The sequence below is a fragment of the Hyaena hyaena genome, unplaced genomic scaffold (assembly GCF_003009895.1).
Source record: "Hyaena hyaena isolate Hyena2069 unplaced genomic scaffold, ASM300989v1 scaffold_154, whole genome shotgun sequence".
Lineage (NCBI taxonomy): Eukaryota > Metazoa > Chordata > Mammalia > Carnivora > Hyaenidae > Hyaena > Hyaena hyaena.
In genome coordinates, this window is record NW_024080786.1 from 2,648,056 (window position 1) to 2,674,761 (window position 26,706).

Below are 26,706 nucleotides of genomic sequence, written 5' to 3' on the forward strand. Positions count from 1 at the left end.
TAAAGCGCCCTCTTCACCTGTGGAGCCGAGCGACGAGAGAAATTCTCTCGCTTTCCCCACCACTGAAGGCGAGTTCACCCTCCGATCTTCGCAGGAGAAACGCGCCGGAGGCAGAGCGAGGTTAGGCGGAAGCTGGCGGGCGAGGGCGCGCGGGGAGGTTCCAGCGGCCGGTCCCCAGGGCCCAGCTCCCTTGGCTGGCAGCCTGGCAGAGTGGCCCGGGAATTTCTTCCGGGCAGGTTAGGGCCCCAGGCGGGGCATGGGGGTCGGGGAGCGGTGCTGCGGGCTCATCCGGACCCCTTCCCGTTATACTCTGTGGGTGGGGAGTCCAGCGGCCTCTTGACGCGGGAGGCCCATCTTCCAGGAAGGAGACATGTGCCCCCTAATTCTGAGCCTTACAGTTGGGTTTGCGATGCTATCAAGAAGGTTGCCAGATGCATGTCTAGAAGGAGAGCAACAAACACAGTACGCTGGGGTGGTCGCCTCTGGGGATGGGCAGGGGCAACCCCAGCCCAGGACTCACTCCATCCCCGTTCCGGCTTCCTCTGGCCTTAGGGCGAAGTCAGCACTGGTCAGCACCCGAGGCCCCGGACCTCCGCGTCTCCACTCCCTCCGGGAGGAGGCCTTGGAGCCGACGGGACTGGGAGTTTTCCGAGTCTACGAGTGGGGGGAAGGCGGCTCACCGGCAGTTTGGGCCGGAGTGTGGCTTTCTTTTCATTATAAGCAGCTCCTGACTTTCATCCCGCACCTCGCTGTCATTCTTACTGTTAACGTTGGAGGGATGCTAAGTGTGGCGTGAAGGGAGGAGAGAGGCGGAAGGTGATGAAGAGTATCTGCTTCCTTTTCTGTCAGCAGGAGCCGGGTTTTAGGAGCCTGGGCAGCAGAACTCTCAGTTGCCATCCTTTGCACTTCCCCGACCTTAGAGTTCCTTCGGTCTTATTTGTTTCTCACAACTTTTAAAGAGCATTTCTCCTTTTTGATCAAAACAAAAAACAAACAAAAAACCCTCCCAAGGCCTGCATGCCTTTCTTTTTAAGAAGTGGCAACTACCAAGGTTTTCTTAAAAAGATTACCGAAGATTCTTCAGCTACTGATGCTAGAATGTAGCTTTCTCCCTGATCTTAAGCAAAGGGCTGTGGAGGGAGCCTTACTGAGCTGAGGGCCCCAGCGACTTCAGCCAGCGACTGGGCCCGGCGGTCATTAGGTGGGGAGGGGAGTGAAATGGCTCAGGTGGATTCTGAAATCTTTGAGCTTTAACGGAAAGCAGATGGAATATTCGGTAATTAAAGCTGGGAAACGCCGGCTCCCAGCAGCAGGGCCTGATTTGCTTCCCAACAGCAAGCAGTCTCACCGAAGAGCAGCAAGAGAGGTCTCTCCAAGCCTTACGGATAAAAAGCTTTCTTCGGGTTAAAACCGTAGGGCTCGAGACAAGCACTGCAAGGTAAGCGGACCCGCCACCACACCGCAGCAACCTCTGCCTGTTTGGGCGCATTTATTAAGTGAAATTAGGGCCAACTTAACCGCACAGACATCCGGAGAAATAAACAAGTCCTAACCTCGTAACCCGAGCTTTCCTGGCCATTTGTAAATCGACAGCACCTCCTACAGGAATTAATTTGCCATGGTGTTAAATTATGTTAAATGTTAGGCCTGGGGAAGGGGGGCAGGGTGGAGGCCCCAGAGCTGGCTCCCGTGTTCCGCAAGTGCAGTCTGAGGCCCATGGACAAATGTCACTAGGTATGCCCAGACTTCTTTGTAAGAATTTCTCTAGTAAGACTGACGAATATCACCAGACTTTTCTCGTGGTTTTCTAAAATATGTCACTGTGGAGGACTTGTTTGGGTTCTTGAATCAGATTTCTTAAGCCGGGAGGACTCGTCTTTGGCTCTCAGTCCTGAGGGGGGTCTCCACACCCACAACTAGACGTCCTTTTCATTATGCTGTTTGCTGCTAGATTCTACCTTGTATTTCAAAAGCAAAAGTAGGATTAGATGTAGTAACATCTTTTATTTTAAAAAATCATTTTCAATTCCTTAAACCTGTATCGTGATGAGTCTGCAGAACAAGAGAGCCTCTACAGCTGCTACCATGTGAGGACTGTACATGAAAATTCTTTCGGTTTCTACTACATTTTGCAAGGTTGGAATGCTAGCCCCTTGGGGGCTGTCTAGCACCCTTGGGTGACCAAAGCTGAAAGCCAAACAGCAAACCAACATCCTCCAGAATCATACAGGAATTTTTCTTACCGTTAGATGGGCAAGAGTACTGGGGCTATCGGTGGTACCTGATAGTTTCTCAGTCTTCACAAGGAAGGATAATTAAACCAGAGATTAAAAAAATGTTCATGGCCACTTTTTTTTTCATGGCCGTTTACAAAGTTAAAAGTGGATCACACTCTTGTGAAAGTCAAATGAAGAAAGTGTAAGAAATGACAATGTGTTTCTTTAATTCACTTTTAATTACAGGATGCATTTCAACATTTCTCTTCATGAACACTGTATTGGTTCAGAAACCCTTTGAAGCAGTTAAGTGTTGCATAGGTTTTGACATTATAAAAATTATAAAGTCTAAGAAGGCATAAGATAGAAAATAATCAGTGCAACACTGATGAACTCAAGGTGTAAATTAGCAGTCTTTATCAATTTCAAATGCATGGTTTTTTTTTTTTTAATGAAGGAAAGGGATCTTTGAGGTGCGCTGTTATTAAAGAATGCTGTAAAAGGAATTCAAGTTCTGCCCCCACTTCCAATTCTCTTAAGAATCTAAATAATCAAAGGGTTGCTTATTCCTTTAGTTTCTTCTAAGCCAGAGGACATCTGTGTGTGTGCATATGCATGACGAAGACCGATATATCAGACTAAATTCAGTGGGTTTTTTTAACTCCTTCCAAACTTACTTTCTTACAGAATTTATGAAACCATGACTGCCAACACTCAAAACCATCCAAACCAACCAACCAACCTCTGCATTGTATTAAATGACCGATGTCTTTTCAAATGTGGAACCTTGATAAACAGAAATACCTTGTCCACGATGCTTTAGCACATGTTTTTCAGAATTGCAGCTTACTTGTAACTTGTACCAAGTAATGTTTTCTATAGTTCTCCTTTACCACATCCTTTGAAGCACAAGGGGAAATGTGCAGTTACACTTAAATATGCCTTACATGCCTATATTCATGAAGTATATTTAATAGTTTACAACAGTCCATTAATGACATCACATAAATGCTTAACCTTTAGAAGTGAAGTCTTTAATAGTTGTATGCCAGTTGTGGAAAGGCCATCAGTGGTAGGCAGAAGAACGGTCCAAGATGTACACATCCCTGTCCCTGGAACTGTGAGTATGTTAGGTTATATGGCAAAGGGGAATTAAGGTTGCAGACAGAATGAAGGTTGCTAATCAGTTTATGTTAAAGTAGGGGGTTTCTCTGGTGGGCCCACTCTAATCACCAGGGTCCTCAAGGTGGGAGAAGGATGCAGAATATCCAAGTGGTGGTGCGATGACATGTGAGGACTTCACTTCACCCTTGTCAGCTCTGGAGATGGAAGGAGGGGCTAGGGGCCAAGGAATGCAGCTGTGTCCATAAACTGGAGAGAAGCAGCCAACGGATTTTCTCCTAGAGCCCACAGAAGGAACCAATCCTGCCGACACCTTGATTTTAGCCCTGGGGGACCCAGTTCAGAGTCTGATCTCTGGAACTGTACAATACGTTGATGTGGTGTGAAGTCTGAAGTAACCTATATGGCAGGCAATGCAGAAAACCAAGGTGTCACCCAAGCGTGAGTCAGTAGAGCAGAGCACCTGAAGGGAGTTTAAATGTCTCAGGGAAACAGCCATCACGTCCACTACTGAATTCACACTAGAGGACTTCAACAAGGATTATACTTTGCGTCAAGTACATTCAAATCTTAAAGGCAATAAATTTGAACAGAAAAAAAGATAACAAAAATTAAACTGTACCCATTCAGTGTACTGCCAATCTTTTAATGATGTTTCAGAACAAAGAAAATGTCACAGCATTTTATGGGGTCTCTTCTCTAGCAGAGGGCACAAGAGACATTTCTCCACAGAAAATATTTTTACAGCCCCATAAGAGAGTACCTACAAATATTTGCAAAGTTCACGGACTCACGTAATTTCTGTATTTGATATGCCAGTTTTCAGGGACGGGAAACGAAAACAAAGCTTTTTTATTAGAAAGACAATAGTATGTAATTTAGCCCTTGCCACAGGTATTCAATAAGTGAGCACAGATATTTTTATTCCCAGGTAATTGTCACATACAGTCTCTCTTTATTCTCTCTACTTCTGCTTCCTTCTCTGTGTGTCTCTCCGGCACGCTCCTCGCCTGGGTTCTCTCTGTGTGGATTCCCTCCTCTGTGGCCATCTGTGCCGTGGCTCCTGGGGCCACTTCTCCCATGCCGCTCGTGACTGGGGCTTCGCTGTGGCTGTTTTCTTACTTCTCTTTGCTGGTAACTACTGTGACTTTTGCTTCGGCTTCTCCTACCCCTCTCGTCCCTGCTCTGGTTCCTGCTGCTCCTCTCGCTTCTTTCAGGTCCTCTCTTCTCTGGGCTCCGGTTATGGCTTCTGGACTTTCTGTCGGAATCAGAGTGGCTCCATTTGCTCTTCTCCCTAGAACTTTCTTGCTTTGAAAACCTAGGCTTTTCTTTGGCTTTTTCCTTGTTATGGTGACTGCTAGAAAGTTCTTCATAAAGTTTTCTCTTCTTAGACTTGTCCTTCTCTTCAGAATCACTGTTGTTATTCCCCGAACACTTATTTTTCTTTCTTTTCTTCTTCTGTATTTTCTTTTCTTTGTCACTCTCACTGCTGCTTTCTGAAGTCTCACTGGAGGAGGAGGGAGAGGAGGAGGAAGAGGAGGAGGAAGAGGAGGAGGAAGAGGAGGAGGAGGGGGATTTATTTTTATGTTTTCTGTGTTTACTTCTGCTCTTCTGAAGCTTTTTCTTTTTTCTATCTTTTTTCTTTTTCTTTTTTTTCTTCTCAAGTCGATCCAATTTCCTGTTATTGGGAAAACAGTAATAACATACTATGTAAAAACAGTCCTCCTGTTGACAAATCTAAAATTTTTAGTAGACCATATATTTTCAATAGACACTGCTGAAAGTGGGACTCAAATATAAATGCATTCTTTATTAAATTACAAATAATTTTCTTCCTTTTACATTATTCAAGTCACACATAAAATTAAATGCATTAAGCCAACTGTCTCACTATACTTTCTTCAATAGCAATGACTATTTAAAACAATTCTTACTGACTCAGATTTTGAAATTACATAGCACTCTAAATAAATGGACATCCTGACCTCAATAAAGCTTTATAAAACATTAGTTATGTGCTAATGTAAACTTAAGTACACAGCTATAATCAGATGAAAAATTAATTATATATTGTACTAATAAAATTTTTTTTTAATGTTTATTTTCGAGAGAGAGAAAGAGACAGAGTGTGAGTAGAAGAGGGGCAGAGAGAGAGAGAAGGAGACACAGAATCTGAAGCAGGCTTCAGGCTCCAAGCTGTCAGCACAGAACCTAATGTGGAGCTTGAACCCACGAATGACAAGATCATGACTTGAGCCGAGGTCAGACACTTAACTGATTGAGCCACCCAGGCGCCCCAATGTTGTACTATTTTAAAGTATGGAAATAATTAATCAACACTGTGTTATCAAAATTACAGGGCATATTCTCCAGGAATTTTAAAGAAGAATACACATTTTTTTGTATTCTTTTTTTCTTACATAAAAGAATCACATACTGGTTTTCAACAACTGTTTAGGACAATTCTATTAAAGCATTCTGAATTTCTAAAGAGTACTTCACATCCTCAGAAGAGTAAATTGTTCTGGTGTTTGAGTTACTCTAAAATAAAAATGTCTTCACTGGGTTCTGTCCAGCCATTCTCAAAACTCCACTAACTGAAACATCATGAGCTCCCTCTATTGGACTCAGCAAACATTTTTTGGACTCTTTAATCCAGACGTAGCCTGTTTAACTAAGATTCACCTTTAAATATTTCTTCAGCATTCCTCATAAAAAAAAAATCACAAAAAGAGTAATACACGGCCCATATTTTATAAGAACAAGCTGTAGGCAAAGATATATACAAATGTGGTACAAAAAGTAAAACCTACAAATCTATTTCCAAACTAAATGTTCTGAAAAGCACAATGATTTTGTGGTATATTTTGAGTATATAATCTTACGCTCATTTTCACGTTACCGAAAGAAAGACAAAATTGTATTACGATAGCTGAATAAATCAATAGATAGGATGCACAGGACAAAATATAAGAAAAAACAGTTGAATCCCTTAAATATACACTGTTTAATTACCTGAGAAGTTTCTGTTTTTGTTTGGTTGTTAGTGACTTTAAAAATTCCACTTCTGGATCTTCTTCACCCTCACTTGCAACATATTCCTGAGTTGACAAAGAGATCGTTAAATTGCTAGACTGCAAGACAAATTCGTTATCAGACGGGAAAGAAAGCCTTTACAAATAAGAAACTTTGTCAGACCCATACTAGAGATGAGTAAGACACTCTGGATTGAGAAGTGGCGGGATGGGGGAGAGATTACAAATTTTTTTCTAGCCTTCTGTCAAGGAGGATCATAATGCATCACGAGGTTAAGATCACTGCTTGGTCAGCATTAACAAACTTTATCAGAAAGAGGAAGATAGAGAAACACAGATCAACTGTTTATAGCATGCTTTCTACTCTCCACCTCTAGAGTTCGAACTTAAACACTTAAACAGTTTAGGGGCACCTGGGTGGCTCAGTCGGTTAAGCGTCTGACTTCAGCTCAGGTCATGATCTTGCAGTTTGTGGGTTTGAGCCCCATATCAGGCTCTGTGCTGACAGCTCAGCCCCTTTCTGCCCCTCCCCACTCGCACTCTGTCTCTCTCTCAAAAATAAATAAATATTAAAAAAGAATTTAAACACTTAAGAGTTTAAAATGTTAAAACCAAGAAGATCATGAACTTTATAGGAAGGTCAAAGCATTCATAATTTTAGCCTTTATAAATTCAATAGTACACTGTCAAACATATGATTATCAAATGCATACCAATGTATCAGACAGGACAAATATGATGATACAGGTTCTATGAACAGTGTTTCATCACTGTTTGCAGTGTTTGCAAAGTAATCTGCTCCTTTTCAGAGTACCACAAGGTTATGCCAATGGGAGTCTGGGTTTTAGTGTCAGCTGTGTCTCTGGACAGCCACATGAGCCACCAGGGCAATCACTTAACTTCTCTGGGTGCCAGTTTTCTCATTAAATAAATTAGTTTGCATTAAAATATCCACAACCCTTCAAATATACCATTTTCCGGATCTATGTACAGCTCAAAAAATGAAGCTTAAAAGATTTTCTATAACTTTTAGGAGTTTGCGTCCATCTATTTCTTCCTATTGGTTCGATTTAATGTAAATTAGCAGGAAGTAAAAAATAACAGCCTTAGCACCAGTTCAGGTAGACATTTTATCCACATAAACCTAGAGGAGCAGTTTCATTTATTAAAAATATAGGTTTAAAAACAATTTCTCATTTAGTTGAAAATAATAAAGAATCAAAATCAAAACACATTTTAGGCACCTTCTTTGCTCTATCTTGCTTTCCTATGGATATATGCATATTGGAAAACATTAAGTAGCAATTCACAAGCAATCACATTTAGATTTATAGACATTTTCAGCTTACCGATAAAAAGATCATTACCTGTGATGGATCATTTGCGGTCAAGTTTCTCCCCAGTACATTTCGTTTCAGTGCAAACCCACTGTTTCTCATCTCCGCTATTAGCTCTGAGGGGTGCATCGATGGCCCTGTTCACAAAAATCGCAGTTTGAATGTATCATTTATATCTCTCTATCTTTTTTGGACTCCACAGTAGGAATGCAGTTGAAGCTTTGTTAAGTAAAATCACAGCTAAATCAACTCAATAATCTTCTGCTGAGCAAATAATCAGATATGATTTTCTAAAACAGCAGTCTGGAGATTCAGAATAGAAAATAATTGCATTTTTCTTTACGTGCTAGGGGATTCTCCTCTTATGTAACTTTGTCACACTGAAAAGATACATTTAGATGTTATCTGCTTGGCAGTTTTTAGTATAAAATCAAAGAAAAATGGTAAAAAAACTGCAATTAAACTTTACTAGTTATTCTCTCAGTAAGAATTCAATTTAAAAAAGATACTTTTAAAGGTACATGAGCAATTTATTATTCTAGTTTCCAATTCAAAATTCCTCCTCACACATCAAATACCAATACTGAATACACTGCCATGTGGTTTGCTAATTACCAGCGCCACACACACACACACACACACACACACACTCGCGCGCACACATGTACATACACATATGCTACAGATAACTATGAAGTACTTGTTAATCTTCCATATATACATATACCCAGAGTTTGAAATTTCTAGTTATTAGTTTGGGGTTGGTGACAAGCAGGTTTAGGCTGACTATAGGTGTTTATGATATGTTGTATTTTTCACAAGCTGCTGTTTCCACTTTTGCAAAATCCCAAATTGAAAAGCAAGCTCCTTTTTGGTTACACAGCATATGCTAAAAATAAATATGGACTAAAGATAGATACAATTAAGTAATTTTTTTAAAAAAACCTCTATGCCCTTCCCTTAAACACTATTAGATTTATCATATGAAAGGAGAGACCCTTTCCTCTTTCTTTTTTAGTAAGTTTATTTATTAAAAAATATTTTTTTATGTCTTTTATTTTGAGAGACAGAGACAGAGAGTGAGTGGGTGAGGGGCAGAGAGAGAGGGAGACACAGGATCTGAAGCAGGCTCCAGGCACTGAGCTGTCAGCACAAGAGCCCGACGTGGGCTGGGAGATCATGACCTGAGCTGAAGTCGGACGCTTAACCGACTGAGCCACCCAGATGTCACTCCTCTTTTCTTTCATATATTTCAATTTCATTTTGTTTTCCTTGGTGGTAGCAAATAACAACAACTTTTCATGGAAGCTATTTAAAGTTTCTGTCCTAAATCATTTTTTTTTTTTTAAGAGAGAGAGAGGGAGTGCATGTGAGTGAGGCAGAAGGGCAGAGGGAAAGAGAGAATCCCAAACAGGTTCCACTAAGCACAGAGACCAATATGGGGGTTCAATCCCACGACACTGGGATCGAACTGAGCCGAAATCAAGAGTTGACGCTCAACCAGCAGATCCACCCAGGCACCCCCAAATCATTTATACTTTCTTAAGCGCACTAGCAGGGCGATCCATCCAGAATATAACAAAGAATAGTCAGTTCCTGATAACAAGCAATTCATAAGGGAGGGTGGGGGACAGTGAAACTTCAGAAATGGTTTGTTGATTAAATACTTCATCTATTTTCCCTTACACTGTTTTGTTGGTCTTTTACTAGTTATTTGCACGTTCATCTACACGTTACCGTGGAAGACGAAAGACCGTAAAATTCAAATCCATTCACTTGTCAATAGCGTTTATGGGAAAAAGGTAGGTTACTATCTGTTACTAGCTCTATGGGCTTTACCATTCTACTCACGTTATCAGAACAACTGAAAGTAGAACACAGTTTTATAAAGTAGAAAATGCGTTTTTCTGAAGCGTCAAAACTCCATTTCCTCGTTAACAGCTTTTTGAGATGTCAAATGAATTCAGAAAGCAGACATGCTAAGGATTAGGATAAAAACTACTCCAGTAAAGGGGCAAAGAGCTTGGCCATTATGATGAGAGGTTACTAATTTCATCAAAACCAAAACATGGGTAATCTTAGGAAGTTTTAAAAAACACGCTTTTTACATTTTCATTACAGTACTTCCAACCACTTGGAGAAAATGATCTGTCTCTAGCCTGTCTGACAGATATGAAACAAACCTTACTCTTCCAGCATTTATATTTTTCCAAATCCTCAAGTGAACTCTGTGTAGGACAAATGCTTGGCATCCATTTCCACACTAAAGACTCTAAATACTTAGGGAATCACCTGACAAACAGCATTCAATAAATAGTAACAATTATTATTTTTGCCAGTAGCTATAACATGTTTATGATTATTTTATGATATAGTCTTCATAATTTAAAAACACTTTTAGAGTAATATTTTTCAAAATCCAGTCTTATTCATATATTCTTATGCTTAAACCTTTTCCTATCATCAAAAGTTCTGGGTTAGAAGATGTGACAAGTCACGTTTGATTAAGATATATTTAGCAAGATATCGTTATACTTTTCTATTATTGTGACAGTGGCTATGAAGAGTAAAATTGATAGAAATGACTCCAGCTCTCTGAGAACTCAATGTTTAGTTGATATAACAAATTATATAGATATGATGAAAAAACAGATTTTACAAATATATTCCAATGCAAAATGACTCTTCTATGCATTGTATTAATTATTTCCTACATTCCATGTCTCAGAGAAGAGGCATTAAAGAGTCACTCTGTAAGTTTATTTACAGACATATTATGTTGAGTTCAAGAGTTTGATCAATTTTTCAAAGAGACCGCACCCGTTAAAATACTCCTTTTCACAATTTGTTTAATGGGTTAATTAAAATATCCTTATTTTGTAAGCAGTTGCTGTCTTACTATAAAAAAAGGTGCAGCAAATCCAGATCCAAAGTATACAGCCATCATAATTAGTAACTGCCACTTGTTTTCCACCAAAAATGGCAAATCTGGCCGTGGGCCCTCCTCGTAGTGGCTTCTAGGGACTGCAGATGTTGCGAACCTCCAGGCGCTGTGTCCCAACAGTGCTGGCAGAAGTTCGGCACAGACACCCAAGGCGGTAGAAAGGACAGCACCACCGCAAGTCTTCCTCTTCACCACCTTTCCCCTGGTGTCCATGCCTTAATGGTTTAAACTCCAGTTGGATTTGGGGCTCATCAATGTTTGGTTTGCTCTTAAATTTGCTAAGGCTGAAAAATTCTAGAGAATTCAGGAAGAGGCTTTTGTTTTAAAATGTAGATTTGCGAGGGATCCTTTCTACATCTCTTCAGTCAGCCTGGTCAAACCTCCATAGCACGAAAACCAATGTTCCACCTTCAAAATGCAGGTCCACCGAAGAAAATGGTTTTACATTTTGCAAGCTTTCTCTGCAGTGATACAGGTGAGCATCAAAATACTGATTGTGACCATGGTGTTCAGTTTCATGTCCTGATTAGACCTAAACTATTTTCTACTAGAAAAATACCTTGAAGTCAGTGTCACAGGGGGAAAAAAAATCCCGAAGACAATTAGGTTGTACAAAATTGTTTGTACAGGGGCTAGCCTATTCATTAAGAGCATTCATGTTTATAGAACTAAGCAAAAGTAATGGGAGGTAAAAAATGTTCTGTAGTAAAATAGATACTTTATTGGAAAGCAATATTGAAAGTCAGATGTTCTGGCTATGAGAAAGGCTCCATCCCCAACTTGACCATTAGACAGCAGTCCCAGCTGGCTCCCACAACGGCTCAGGAGGAAGCTGAATGCTGAAGGCAAAGACCCTTGTGTCTCACTGCTGGCACTAGGTCTGTCTGCTCTTCCCACGGAACAGATGTGTCTTCCTTTCTAAGTTCCTCATTCCTTTTGAAATGAAACATTACCCTCTACAATTTCATGGTATTCAGTGGGAGAAGGCAGGGCATTGAATTGTAGGTGAGGTAAGGCTGCATCAGAAATGCCTTTTCCTCCTTCCCCAAATTTAACACAATAATTTATGGGATGCACTGTTGGCTGCAAGTGTCTGCTACTCCTAAAATTAATATAGTTTTGTTTGCTATTAAAGTGGTGATCACTCACGGTTTATGAGATTGAGCCACGTTGGGCTCTGTGCGGACAGTGCAGGGCCTGCTTGGGATTCTCTCTCTGCTCCTCCCCCGCACTTGCTCACACCCTCTCTCAAAATAAACTTAAAAGTTTTTTTAAGTGATCAAATTTTCCCTTCTCACTGTGGATTTTAACTGTATACAGTAAAAAATTTCAAACCTAGAGAGTACAATGTAATGATCCCAATGTACTCCTTACACAGCTTCAACAATCACTAATATTTTGCCATTCTTATTTTATCTATTACCCCCAACTTCCTGTTTCTTTTTTGATAGAATTATTGGTAGGGTATTTGACAGATACAGATTTTGATAGAGATGAAATCTCAGATATCACTTTAGTATTTAATCACTAACAAACAAGGAGTATTTCTTTTTTTTTTTTCTAATGTTTTATTTATTTTTGAGAGAGAGATAGCATGAGCAGGGGAGGGTCAGAGAGAGAGGGAGACACAGAATCTGAAACAGGCTCCAGACTCTGAGCGCTGTCAGCACAGAGCCCGACGCGGGGCTCGAACCCACAAACTGTGAGATCATGACCTGAGCTGAAGTCGGACACTTAACCTACTGAGCTACCCAGGGGTCCCAAGGAGTATTTCTTAAAAATAAAATCCTGACACCTTTATTACACCTGTCCATACTGACAGTTTTAAAATATCATTTGATATCCAGTTAACATTCAGACTGTTTCGAGAGTACCTTTTCACAGTTGTTATGTCCGGCTTAGGATACAAATAAGATCCTCACACTGCATCTGGTTCATGTATATCTTAAATCTCGTTCTCGCTTTTTTTTTTTTAATGTTTTATTTATTTCTGAGAGAGAGAGAGACAGCATGAGCAAGGGAGGGTCAGAAAGAGGCAGATGCAGAATCTGAAAAAGGCTCCAGGCTCTGAGCTAGCTGTCAGCACAGAGCCCGATGTAGGGGCTCGAACCCACGAACCGTGAGATGATGACCTGAGCCGAAGTCAGAAGCTTAACTGGCTGACCCACCCAGGCGCCCCTCGCTCTCACTCTTTTTTAAAGTTTATTTATTTAGGGGCACCTGGGTGGCTCAGTCGGTGAAGCGTCCGATTTCACCTCAGGTCATGATCTCACGGCTCGTGGGTTTGAGTCCCGCATCGGGCTCTGTGCTGACAGCTCAGAGCCTGGAGCCTGCTTTGGACTTTGTCTCCCTCTCTCTGCCCCTTCCTCACTTGTGCTCATCCTCTCTCTCTCTCTCAAAAATAAACAAAATTAAAAAAAATAAAGTTTATTTATTTTGAGAGAGAGAGAGAAAAAGTGCGAGTGGGGGTAGGGGCAGAGGAAGAAAACAGAATCCCAAGCAGGCTCCACACTGTCCGTGCAGAGCCCAATGTGTGGCCTGACCTCATGAACTGTGAGATCATGACCGGAGACAAAATCAAGAGTCACATACTTAAGCAACAGAGCCACCTGGGAGTCCTCCTCTTTCTTTTTATTTTACTTACTTACTTACTTACTTACTTACTTACTCAGAGATAGGCTCCATGCCCAATGTGGGATTTGAACTCACAACCTTGAGATTGGGAGTCACATGCTCTATCAAAGGGAGCTAGCCGGAAGTCCCTCTTTCTCTCTTTTTAAATTGAGGTATAAGTGACACATACCTTGAGACTGTTTTTAATCTAAAAAATGTTCACCACCTCCACCCGCTACTCATTTGTTGAAGAAACTGGGTTATTTGTCCAGCAGAGTATCCCACATTCTGGATAGTGATGTCATTTAATATGTTCTTCTGGTCTTTGTTTTTCTGTGAGTTGGTAGTTAGAGCTATAGGCTTATTAATAAGTTATTGTGGCGTTTTATACCATATAGTTAGGAGGATTATACAGAAAGTCTTTTGTTTGGATTTAGAAAAATGACACCTGAAAACACATTTCTGGCCAATGAACCAGACTAAGGACAAAAAGCTGAGACTTCAACCTAGCATGTTTTGCTGTCACTATGTATTAATAGTGACAGTGGTAGAACCTTAAAAATGTGTGTTTTAAAATAAACTCCCAAATATTATCACAAATTAAATATATTATGAATCTTGTTTCCATGGAAGTACCACCTTTTTTCCGTCTTTCTTTCCTGAAATTACATTGACTGAATCTAGTAAAAAAGCCACTCCCTGTGACTAACGGTAAAAAGGCCACACAGAGACACTAGTTACTAGTTATAGTACACGACAGGGAGAGCTGTGTCTAGGGGGAATTATCAAGAATCTTATATATATGATTCCTAGTATTTCCTAACCTTTTTGCCTTTAAGAAAGCTTACAGAAAGTTATCTAAAAAAAAAGACTGAAAAAGGGGGCACAGTAGGAACATGCAGCACAAGTCCCGGGGAAAAAGTGAACAAAGCTATTAATAAAATGTGTGGGTGATTTTTATTTATATAGATGAGAATGTTTTATGTATGATTTTCTAAAGGTTATGCAAGAACCAATTGTACCAAATTGTAATAAAACTGCTCCATACTGGGAATTTGCCTGACACTCTGCCAGTTCAGCTTAGTGGAGGCTGGAAACAATAGGGTTTCTTATTGTCCTCAGCTCAAGTTCATACTGAAGATAGCTAATTTGATCTATATTAAAACACACAATGTAAAGGAAAAATTAAGCATTTCATTTAGTCAATGTGTCTGGAAAATACATAAAAACAAGGAAAGATAAAAGTGCCCTCATTGTATGCTAGCAAAGAACACTATTTATTAAAAATGAAAAAGTTAACGTTACAGAATCAATAGTTACAGGTATATGACTTACATTTGATTATATCTTCAACTTAATTTATATGCAAATATTTTAGTGATAATACTTGCAGTGATAAAGTGAATTCACAGTCCACAGAGGACTAAGAAAAATCATTTGTGTTCTGATGAACATGAAGTAGTAGAAGTTAGCACCACGTTTTATTTTTTATTTTTTTTTAAATGTTTTATTTATTTTTGAGACATAGCATGAGAGGGGGAGGGGCAGAGTCAGGGAGATACAGAATCCAAAGCAGGCTCCAGGCTCTAAGCTGTCAGTGAAGAGACTGATGAGGGGTTTGAACCCACAAATGTGAGATCATGACCTGAGCCAAAGTCGGCGGCTTAACCGACTGAGCCACCCAGGTGGCCCAGCACCACATTTTAATTAAGAATATGAATGGTCTCCTGGGGATGCCTGGGTAGCTCAGTTGGTTGAGCATCCAACTCTTGATTTCAGCTCAGGTCATGATCCCAGGGTTGTGGGATGTAGCCCCTCATCAGGCTCCACACTGAGCATGGAGCCTACTTAAGATTCTCTCTCCCTCCCCACTTTTCTCTTTCCCTTGCCCCTCCCCCACTCTCTCTCTCTCTCAAAAAAAAAAAACCAAAAAGCAAACCAAACAAACTCCTCCCCCAAAAACCAAAGAACATGGCTCCTGAGAGAACATGAGAGCTCTTAAACATTATTCAGCTATGAATGTCAAAAACATTATGTTAAGTCAAAGTCGTCAGACACAAAAAATATATACTGTATGACTCTGCTTATATAAAATTCACATATAGGTAAAACTAACATGTGAGATTAGAAATTAGAATAGTGGTTGTGGATGGAGAAGGCTGACCGGTAAGGGACAGAAGGGTATTTTCTAGGTTATGATAAGTAATACTCAAGCTCTGAATCTTCCTTGTCAGAGATATTGGTTACATGGGTGTACACATTTGTCAAACTCAAACTCTATATGACCAGTACATTGTACTTTTTTTTAAGTTAATTTATTTATTTATTTTTTTAATATTTTTATTTATTTCTAGATAGAGACAGCGTGAGCAGGGGAGGGTCAGAGAGAGAGGGAGAAACAGACTCTGAAACAGGCTCCAGGCTCTGAGCTGGCAGTCAGCACAGAGCCCGACGCGGGGCTCGAACCCACGAACCGCGAGATCATGACCTAAGCGAAAGTCGGATGCTTAACCGACTAAGCCACCCAGGCGCCCCTTAAGTTAATTTATTTTGAGAGAGAGTAAGAGTAGAGGAGGGCAAAGAGAGAGGGAGGGAGAGAGAATCCCAAGCAGTCTCTGTACTGTTAACGCAGTGCCCGATATGGGGCCTGAACTCACCAACTTCAAGATAATGACCTGAGCTGAATGAAATCAAGAGTCAGAGGTTTAACTGACTGAGCCACCCTGAAGGCCCGGCCAGTATGTTTTACTTAAGGGGTGCCTGGGTGGCTTAGTCGGTTAAGCGTCCGACTTTCGCTTGGGTCATGATCTTGCAGTTCATGGGTTCGAGCCCCGCGTCGGGCTCTGTGCTGACTGCCAGCTCGGAGCCTGGAGCCTGTTTCAGTCTGTGACTCCCTCTCTCTCTGACCCTTCCCTGCTCACGTTGTCTCTCTCTCTCTCCTAGAAATAAATAAAACATTAAAAAATTTAAAAAAAAAAAAAAAGTTACACATGATATTTTAAATCAGCCAACAATAATTATTCAATGACTACATTAGACTCTCACTACACTTCTGTATTACATCTCTTTCTAACTATGGAGAGAGCCTGGCATAAGGAATTTCAACTTATTCCTCTGTGGTATATAACATAGAAAGTGATTTAAAAATCAGTATGATTACTGACAGCTTATTATTTTATTTCATTAGCATCTTAGAGAATGGAGAACTTAGTTTTTGCCTTCAAGCTTCTAATCTTTTTGGGAAAATTAGTTCATATCAAAGAACAGGGAAAAAATAAGTTGTAAACCTGTATTTTAAGATATATTCAAAGAAGATGGTAAACAGTGATGTTTATAATAGTTAGCAAAACCTTTTCATTCAGTCACTCATGAAACTATTATTTACTAAGCATGTATGTTGTGCAAGGCATTAGGGACACAAAGATAAATAAAATACAGTCCCTAATTCAGAAAAGCTTATATTTTCCAGGAAAGAACAAGAAACTGAGTTTGACTTTCAAATTCTAATACAATTTAGGAAAAGGTAAAAAGTAGGGCATTCTAAGTGAGTGGAACACGATAAAGGTTGTTAACTTCATTAAATTTGATTTGCATAGCAGAATTAATATTTACTACGTGGATTATATTTCATTCACTTTCCTTTTCTAGGTAATCACTAGCTAATTTCCTTTACTTGAAGCTGGCCGACTTTGAAGAGATGGGATGATTTTAATAGGAAGAATCATGTAAAAGAGAGTTATGATTGTGATCTGAAAATCATTAATACCCCTTAGAGACTGTGGAAAAGTGTAGCCTCCACTGCCCCACACATGCCTTTAACACAGAGCAGAGTCATTTACTGACAGAACAGGATTACACTTTTTATTAATCGCAATGGAATTTCAAGGCCTAGCCACCGTAACAACAAATTTAAACATTGAATTATAACAGTGCTTATAAATAGTTAGAAATGACATAACCCTTGGTAATCACTTAAAATAGCCAAAATTTAAAGTATTAATCAAGAGCATTGTTTTGACCTCTGAAGCACCATGACTTGACAAGTTTTACTGAATTACAGCTCTTTAAATGGTCAACACTTGTTTTCAGCTACCTAGCTTCCACATGCATTAAAAACAAACAAACACACAAAAAAACCCTCATCCCTGACTGATCAACTATACAAAGGAAAAAAATGATACATAACTTCTTTACTTTGAGGTCAATCCTTATTATTTTTAATATCTGCCTATTTTAGGAGTTTAGCTTTTTTGTTTTGTTTTGTTTTTAAAGTAAGCTCCACATTCAACATGGGGCTCAAACTCACAACCCTGGGATCAAGAGTTACATGTTCTACTGACTGAGCCAGCCAAGTGTTCCCAGGAGGTTGCCTTTAATGAGATTCTGATAACACAAACACTTTTTCTGCAGTAGAATTATGCTGGAAAATTGAGCAAAAATTCTGCCATCAGAGTTAGGTCTATCCTGGTAGCTGTGCTGGTAGGATTCAACTTCTTCAAGGAGTTGTTAAGGGAACCCCGCAACAGATTCAGGGAGATTTGCCAGATGGGCAACTGAGTTTATCATCTTTCTTTCTATGGGAAGTCCCTCTAGAATGCTCCTAGATGTCTTTCTAGCAAAGCTAATATCAGACAATGGTTTAGTTACATTTCCCATACATGTTCTCAAGCGACAAAATGTTTACAACATAAAAGCCTGATTAAAAGATGGAGGAGCAGCACGTGAAGCTGTGTTGCACAAAACTTCCATCAGTGCTACTGCTTAGTGTAGCATTTGTCCAGAAAATTAAACTAAGAGTAAGGGAAAATTAGGTAAGGAAAAGAGCAATCATAGGCAAGCAAACCTTTGCAATAAGTGTAAAATAATACTTTCCTCAATTTAAGCTATTTCTTCATTTTCATATTATTCAAACACATTAAAAGCTATGGTGTACACAAGAGTGGATAGAGGCACACCTGGGTGGCTCAGTTGGTTAGGCGGCCGACTTTAGTTCAGGTCATGATCTCATGATCTGTGGGTTTGAGCCCCACATCGGCCTCTGTGCCAGCACCTCAGAGCCTGGAGCCTGCTTCCGATTCTGTGTCTCCCTCTCTCTCTGCCCCTCCTCTCTTGCTCTCTGTCTCTCTGTCTCAAAAATAATAAATCTTAAATTAAAAAAAAACAAGAGTGTATACAGACATGGGAAACATTAAATATCTAACATCATTTTAGCCATTTGTGGTGTGGCTGGTTCTCAGACTTACGCATTACAAAGATAAAAGAAAACTATCCAGTGAAATCCTTTTGAATTTGAAATTTACTTTTATTAAAAATGTGAAATTTGCCATTTTATGGAGTCCATTGCAAATACTTTAAAAATTATATCTAAGTTAAAAAATGGCAATATAGGGGCGCCCAGGTGGCTTAGTCGGTTGAGCGTCCGACTTTCGCCCAGGTCATGATCTCGCGGTTCGTGGGTTCGAGCCCCGCGTCGGGCTCTGTGCTGACTGCCAGCTCAGAGCCTGGAGCCTGTTTCAGAGTCTGTGACTCCCTCTCTCTCTGACCCTCCCCTGCTCATGCTGTCTCTCTCTCTCAGAAATAAATAAAACATTAAAAAAAAAAATTTAAAAAAAGCTTGAAGGGGCGCCTGGGTGGCTCAGTTGGTTAAGTGACAGACTTTGGCTCAGGTCATAATCTCACGGTTCGTGGGTTCGAGCCCCGCGTCGGGCTCTGTGCTGACTGCCAGCTCAGAGCCTGGAGCCTGTTTCAGAGTCTGTGACTCCCTCTCTCTCTGACCCTCCCCTGCTCATGCTGTCTCTCTCTCTCTCCTAGAAATAAATAAAATATTTAAAAAAAAAAATGGCAATATAACTTTATAGCAACTGAAGCCTAAAAAAACCAAAACTGTACTAAATAATTTGTACAATATGAAACTAATGTTAACAAATTTGGACTCAATGTTTATTCACTTTTATGTTGCCTTTACAACTTTTGGATTTTCATCTAATACATAAAAAGCTTGAATGGGAGGTGCCTGGGTGTCTCAGTTGGTTGAGCATCCGACTTCAGCTCAGGTCATGATCTCACGGTTCATGGGTTCGAGAACCACATCAGGCTCTGTGCTGACAGCTAGATCAGAGCCTGGAGCCTGTTTCAGATTCTGTGTCTCCCTCTCTCTCTGACCCTCCCCTGCTCACGCTCTCTCTCTCTCTCTCAGAAATAAATAAAAAAACATTTTTAAAAAAAGATTGAAAGTCCTCCCATCCTTATGACAACAAAAAGCTGGAAAAATTGAACATCAACCAATCTTCTTAGAAGTATTAAAGAATTGAGGCCACAGGGTAAGACACTATCCCCAAAACAGGAGAGACAGGCGGTACAGAGAATCCCAGTTTAAAGGGGCCAGAAACCAATGGAGTCAGGAACTACTAGGAATCCTTAAAAGGGTAATATACTATTGTTGGAGACTAAGCAAGGACTAGCTTGAGAACCAAAAACTCCTGGGGGCCCAACCTGCATAGGGCCCCCACACTTTCATGAGTTTTACTTCCTGGAGCTGCAGTGGATTCTCACTGTGACTATCAAAGAACAATCTCCTTATACTTACCTTCCAACAATTATAAAGGTAAAAATAACCATTTTGAAATATGTCCACAGCATTTGTTGTCCTGAACACATGCTTACCCTCAGGGGAAACTATTTTACCAAAACATAACCTACATGGGGAAAAAGAGGGGGGAAAGTGGAGAAAAAAAGCTGAGAAGCACTTGTGAAGGTTACAGCTCAGGATCATACATGCTAACTAAAAGAATGAGACTTAGGGGCCTGACCTGACTGGCTCAGTTGGTTGGAGGAGTCTTGATCTCAGGGTCATGAGTTCAAGCCTCACTCTGGACACAGATCTTACTTTAAGGAAATGCTAGAAATAAAAAAAAAACACTAACAGAAATGAAGAATGCCTCTGACGAGCTCCTCAGCAGATTGGACATGCTTGAAGACAGAATCAGTGAGCTTTAAGATATGTCAATAGGAACTTCCCAAACAGAAAGCAAAGGCAAAGACAATGAAAAACAGAAAACAAGACTGTTAAAAAACTGTGGGACAACTATAAAAGGTGCAACATATGCACAACCAAAACACCAGAAGCAGAAGGGAGAGGAGAGAGAAAAGAACAGAAGAAACATCTGAATAATGGAAGAGAGCTCCCAGAACTAATAATAGCAAACCACAGATTTAGAAAGCTCAGAGATCATCAAGCATAGTAAATATAAAAAAACCCCTATACCTAGGTATATCATACTCAAGCTTCAGAAAAACCAAAGACAAAAAGAAAATCTTGAAAGATGCCAGAGAGGGGGAAAACCCTTACCTACTTAGGAACAAAGATGAATTATATCATACTTAGAAAACCATGCAAGCAACAGGGGAGTGCAGTGAAATATATAAAGTGCTGAAAGATAATCCTACCAATGTTAAATTCTGTATCTAGAGCAACTGTCCTTCAAAAGTGAAGGAGAAATAAAGGCTTTCTTAGACAAACAAAAATCGAAGAATTTGTTTCTCTCTGAATCTCCTTCTCTCCACCTTGAGAGAAAGATTAAAAGAAGTACTTCAGAGAGAAGGATAATGGCACAGATCAGAGATGTGGATCTACACAAAGACAGAGCATTTGAAAAGTAATAAATGAAAGATAAAATATTTCTGTGCTCACAGCTCAGAGCCTGGAGCCTTATTCAGATTCTGTGTCTCCCATTCACTCTCTGTCTCTCTCTCCCTCAGAAATAAACATTAAAAAAATTTAAGAAAAAGAATCTTTTTTTTTAGTTTATTTGAGAGAGAGAACATGTGCATGAGTGGGGGAGGGGCAGAGAGAGAGAGGTGGGAGGAGAGGGAGAATCCCAAGCAGGCTCCACTGTGCTGTTAGCACAGAGCCCGATGTGGAATTCAATCTCACAAACCATAAAATCATGACCTGAGCTGAAATCAAGAGTCGAACACTTATGTGACTAAGCCACCCAGGTGCTCCTAACGGATAACACCTTGCTTGCAATAATAGCAAGGACATACTGGATAATTATAGTTTATGAGTAAATGTATGACAGCAATGTTAAAAGGGACAGAGAAAAGGAACTGTTGTTATATATAATAGGAGTGTTATATAACGGACCATGCCCAGTCACGCCTAGTCTGGCTGTTTATTCTGTTATAAAGTACTTGGTACTACTTTATAGGAGTTCGTTTATTCTGCTGTAAAGTACTGGTACTACTTGTGAACTGGTACAGTGCTATTTGAAAGTGGACTTAAATTAGTTGTAAGTGCACATTGCAAATTCTAAGGCAACCACTAAAATAAAAAAGAAGTACAACTGATATGCTGAGAGAAAATGGAATCATATAAAAGGCTCAATTGAAAGGAGAAAAAGCAGAAGGCAAAAAAAAAAAAAGAACAAGGGCAGCAAATAGATAACAATTATAAATATAATAGATCTTAATCCAAATTATGTCAAGAAGATATATTATTGTATATGTATAACTCAATTATATGTTGTCTACAACTAACCTACTGTTGTTTTTCTCCCTAATTTCTTAAAAGTAATTTCTATACCCAATGTGGGGCTTGAACTCATGACCCCAAGATTAAGAGTTGCATGCTCTCCTGACCTGAGCCAGCCAGGCACCTCAACATATCCACTTTAAATATCAAGACACAGGGGCACTTGGCTGGCTCAGTCAATGGAGCATGAGACTCTTAAGCGTCCAACTTCAGCTCAGGTCATGATCTCACCATTTGTGAGCTCAAGCCCCGCATCAGGCTCTGAGCTGGGGGCCTGCTTCAGATTCTGTGTCACCCTTTCTCTCCTTCCCTTCCCTGCTCATGTTCTTCTCTCTCAAAAATAGACATTAAAAATGAATAAAAAAAAATAAAAAGAAATCTTTAAACAAAGACACAGATTAAAGTAATGGAGAAAGATATATATATATATGTATCTGATATAGAGAAAGATATATAGATGTATCTGATATAGATATACAAAGATACATATGTATACACACACATATATATATACGTGTATATATATGTATATATATATCTGAAACAAATCAAGTTTCAGACCAAGGAAATTTACCAAGGACAAAGAGACAATGAAAAAGGGGTTCATTCTCCACAAGATATAACAATTCCCAACATGTATGCATCTAACATTAGAGCATCAAAATATGAGTCAAAAACTGATAGAAATACACAAATCCACTATTATAGTTGGAGATTTCAATGTTCCAATGTTCAATGTTCCAATGTTCTTTTTTCAAAAGAAAAAAATCAACATGATATAGTTGAATTAAACAGCACTATCAATCAACTGGATAGTTGATATGTATACAATACTTTATCCAAGTTTTGTATACATTGTATTGTATACAATGTATTGTATACATTGGATAGAGTATGCTAAACAGCAGAATATATATTCTTCTCAAGCTCATACAGAACATCACCAGGAGAGACCACATTCTGGGCTATAAAACACACCTTAACAAATGTGACAGAAGAGAAATCATATGAACAATGCTCTCAGGCCAAAATGGAATTAAACTAGAAATCAATAAAGAAAAGGGGCGCCTGGGTGGCTTAGTCGGTTAAGTGTCCGACTTTCGCTTAGGTCATGATCTCGCGGTTCGTGGGTTTGAGCCCCGCATTGGGCTCTGTGCTGACTGCCAGCTCAGAGCCTGGAGCCTGTTTCAGAGTCTGTTTCAGGAGGAGCCTCTCTCTCTGACCCTCCCCTGCTCACGCTGTCTCTCTCTCTCTCTCCTAGAAATAAATAAAACATTAAAAAAAATTAAAAAAAAAAAGAAATCAATAAAGAAAAGAGTCAGGAAGTCCCAAAGTATTTGGAGATTAAACAACACACTTCTAAATAACACATGCATTGGAGAAGTCTCAACAGAAATTTTAAAATAGTTTGAACTAAATGAAAATAAGAATCCAACTGCTGCGTAATAGAGAACTTGGTTGGACTTTGTCCCCAGTTCCTGGGAGGGAGCCTCTACATCCTTGAAATTTGAGTGATAGGAGAGTCTGTTATTTACAATGGGCTTTGATAGCTTACATCACTCAGGTGACTCATGGTGAGGCCCTAGATAGGTTATGCTAAGGAGACGAGTCAGGAGGGGGCTGGTCACATCAGGACCCAGCATGTGATTAGAGGGTTGGGGCTCTGAGCCACATGATATTAGCTTGACCTCTGGAGAAAGGAGAGGAACTCCAGAGTTCAACTATATGATCAATGAATCATTTAATCATGACCATATAATTAAACCCTGATAAAACCTCTGGCTTAGGGGAGCTTCCCTGGATAAGTAATGTGTAAGGAAGGTGTTATGCCTAGACTCTGTGGGAAGAGGACCCTAGACGTTAAGTGTTTGGGGTGGGGGGAAGAAAGGCAATTTTAATTAAGTATGAAATTAGTCAATTCGTTTATTTACTTATTTTTGAGAGAGAGAGAGAGAGTGTATGAGTGGGAACACAGCTCAATCTCATGACCAGGAAATCATGACCTGAGCGGCAATCAAGAGTCGGACGCTTAACCAACTGAGCCACCCAGGGGCCTGTAAGTGTGAAATTTAAAGGCAAAGAGAATGATGTTAAATCTACCTTCTTTATTACATACTGTATGACTTCATTTATATGAAATGTCAAGAATAGGCAATCTACAAAAAAAGTAGAAAGTAGATTAGTGGCTGCCTAGGGCTTGGGGGACTAGGAGCTAGAGTGAGGGGCGAGGGGTTTCCCTTGAGGGTTATGACAATGTTCTCAATGTAACTACAGTGATGGATGTAAAACTTTTGTAAATATGCAAATTCAAAGCCATTGAATTGTACACTTTAAAGAGGTGATCTGTATGGTATGTAAATTTTCAATAAACCTTTTAAAAAACTACTTGATCAAGAAAAAGAAGGGGCGCCTGGGTGGCTCAGTTGGTTAAGCATCCAACTTAGGCTCAGGTCATGATCTCATGGTTAGTAGGTTTGAGCCCTACATCTGGCTCTGTACTGACCGTTCAGAACCTGGAGCCTGCTTTGGATTCTGTGTCTTCCTCTCCATCTGCTCCTCCCCACTCAGGCTCTGTTTCTCTCCTTCAAAAATAAATAAAACATTAGGGGCACCTGGGTGGCTCAGTTGGTTAAGTGTCCAAAGTTTGGCTCAGGTCATGATCTCATGATTTGTGAGTTCGAGCTGCATGTCAGGCACTATGCTGACAGCTCAGACTGGAGCCTGCTTCAGATTCCGTGACTCCCTCTCTCTTTGCCCCTCCCCTGCCCGTGCTCTGTTTCTCTCTCTCTCAAAAATAAACATTAAAAAAAATAAATAAAACATTACAAAAAAAAAAAAAAGGCAAGCAACAGACTGGGGAAAAAGTATTTGCCAAAGACACATCTAGTAAAGGACTATTATCCAAAATATACAAAGAATGCTTAAAACTAAGCACTAAGAACAACCAACTTATTTTAAAAAATGGGCCAAAGTCTGGGGGCGCCTGGGTGGCTTAGTCGGTTAAGCGTCCGACTTTCGCTTAGGTCATGATCTCGCGGTTCGTGGGTTCGAGCCCCGCGTCGGGCTCTGTGCTGACTGCCAGCTCAGAGCCTGGAGCCTGTTTCAGTCTGNTGACTCCCTCTCTCTCTGACCCTCCCCTGCTCACGCTGTCTCTCTCTCTCTCTCTCCTAGAAATAAATAAAACATTAAAAAAAAAAAAAATTAAAAAAAAAAAAAAATGGGCCAAAGTCCTTAATAGATACCTCAACAAGATACACAGATGGCAAATAAGTTTATGAAAAGATGTGCTGCATTATATGTCATCAGGGAAATGCAAAATACAACAAGATACTACTGCACAGATACTATAATAGCCAAAATTCATGACAATGACAATGCCAAATGCTGGCGAGGATATGGATAACTGGAACTTTCATTCACTGCTGATGGGAATGTAAAATGGTACAGCTACTTTAGAAGAGTTAGTGCGTTTCTTATGTAACTAAATCTATTCTTAGCACGCTATCTAGCAATCATTCTTCTTGGTGTTTACCCAAAGGAGTTGAAAATTTATGACCACACAAAAATCAGCACAAGATGTTTACAGCAACTTTATTCCTAACTGCCCAAACTTGGAAGCAACCAAGATGTCCACCAGTAAGTAAATGGGTCAATAAACAATGGTACATCGAGACAATGGAATATTATTTAGCACTAAATGAAAATGAACTATTAAATAAGTCAAGAAAAGACATGGAAGAACCTACAGTGCATATTACTAAGTGAAAAAAGCTGATCTGAAAAGGCTACATACTGTAAGATTCCAAGTACGTGATCTTCAAGAAAAGGCAAAACTAGGGAGACAGGAAAAACGTCAGTGGTTATCAGAGGCTAGAGGAAAGGGAGGTACGAACAGAGGAGGGAGCACAGAGAATTTCTAGGGCAGTGAAACTCCTCTGTATGACACTATACTATGGATACATATCATACATTTGTTCAAACCTCCAGAAAGTACAATGCTGACTGAGCCATAAGGTAAACAATGAGTTTGGGGAGATAATGATGTGTCAGTGTAGGCCGAGCAGTTACAATAAATGCACAACTCTTGTAGACAATGTTGATAATGGGAGAGGCTATGCATTTGTGGGGGGCGGGTATTATGGGAAATCTCTGTACTTTCCTCTCAATTTTGCTATGAACCTAAAATGCTAAAAAATAAAGCCTATTAAGAAAAAGCACAAACAAGAAATGAAACAAAATGATTAAGTAGAAGGCATACAGATACATGTAACTACTAAATCTATTAAGAAAGCAACAAAAACAAAAACAAAAACACCCCATTTACTTTGTTGAAAACCCACCCTGTGGATTTAAAAAGACTCATGTTTGGGGCGTCTGGGTGGCTCAGTTGGTTGGGTGTCTGACTTCGACTCAGGTCATGATCTCACAGCTCGTGAGTTTGAGTATCGCGTTGGGCTCTGTGCTGACAGCTCAGATCTGCATCTCCCTCTCTCTGCCCAGCCCCAGCTTTTGCTCTGTCTCTCTCTCAAAATAAAAATTAAAGAAATTATTTTAAAATTAAAAAATAAAAAAACTCATGTTTCATTTCATGAATTTCATTGTAAAAATGTAAGATACAGTTGGTAAGAGCCAATGAGAAGAACAAGGGCCAAAGAGTACACATGAAGGCAGGTGGGCAGTCCATTTAATTATACTGTAATTTAAAAATGCTTTATAAACATTCAGTCACCACTGAAGCTTGCAAATTTTACGTATAATTCTGATGTACTTCAGAGTACAGGAAACTTACAAAGTTAAGATGATCTTATCAGTAGAAAAGATATTCTAAACCAGCTTAGCCAAAAGAAGCATTTTGATTGCCTAATTTAACTTTGTAAAGGAGAAGTAAATCTTATAGCTGGTCTCT

The 26,706-nt window shown here is 39.8% G+C and overlaps 2 protein-coding genes and 1 long non-coding RNA gene across 3 annotated transcripts in view; 1 reads left to right on the top strand and 2 right to left on the bottom strand.

Moving 5' to 3' along the window:
* Nucleotides 1-1,303: 1,303 nt before the first annotated feature.
* LOC120236400 lies at nucleotides 1,304-2,994 on the top strand. The gene is made up of 2 exons (XR_005529669.1): nucleotides 1,304-1,438; nucleotides 2,904-2,994. It is a non-coding gene; the product is annotated as an uncharacterized LOC120236400 (long non-coding RNA).
* A 955-nt stretch (nucleotides 2,995-3,949) lies between these two features.
* CIR1 (corepressor interacting with RBPJ, CIR1) overlaps nucleotides 3,950-26,706 on the bottom strand; it is a 45,953-nt gene continuing 23,196 nt past the window's right edge. The window contains exons 8-10 of the mRNA XM_039239172.1: nucleotides 7,741-7,847; nucleotides 6,354-6,439; nucleotides 3,950-5,016 (exon numbers count right to left, since the gene is read on the bottom strand). Coding sequence (XP_039095103.1) covers nucleotides 4,260-5,016; nucleotides 6,354-6,439; nucleotides 7,741-7,847 — 950 coding nt within the window. The 3' untranslated portion in view covers nucleotides 3,950-4,259. The remainder of the gene's footprint in view (nucleotides 5,017-6,353; nucleotides 6,440-7,740; nucleotides 7,848-26,706) is intronic.
* LOC120236424 (cytochrome c oxidase subunit 7C, mitochondrial-like) lies at nucleotides 10,583-10,867 on the bottom strand. The gene has a single exon (XM_039239217.1). It carries the CDS (start codon nucleotides 10,865-10,867, stop codon nucleotides 10,583-10,585), a length of 285 nt encoding a protein of 94 aa, XP_039095148.1.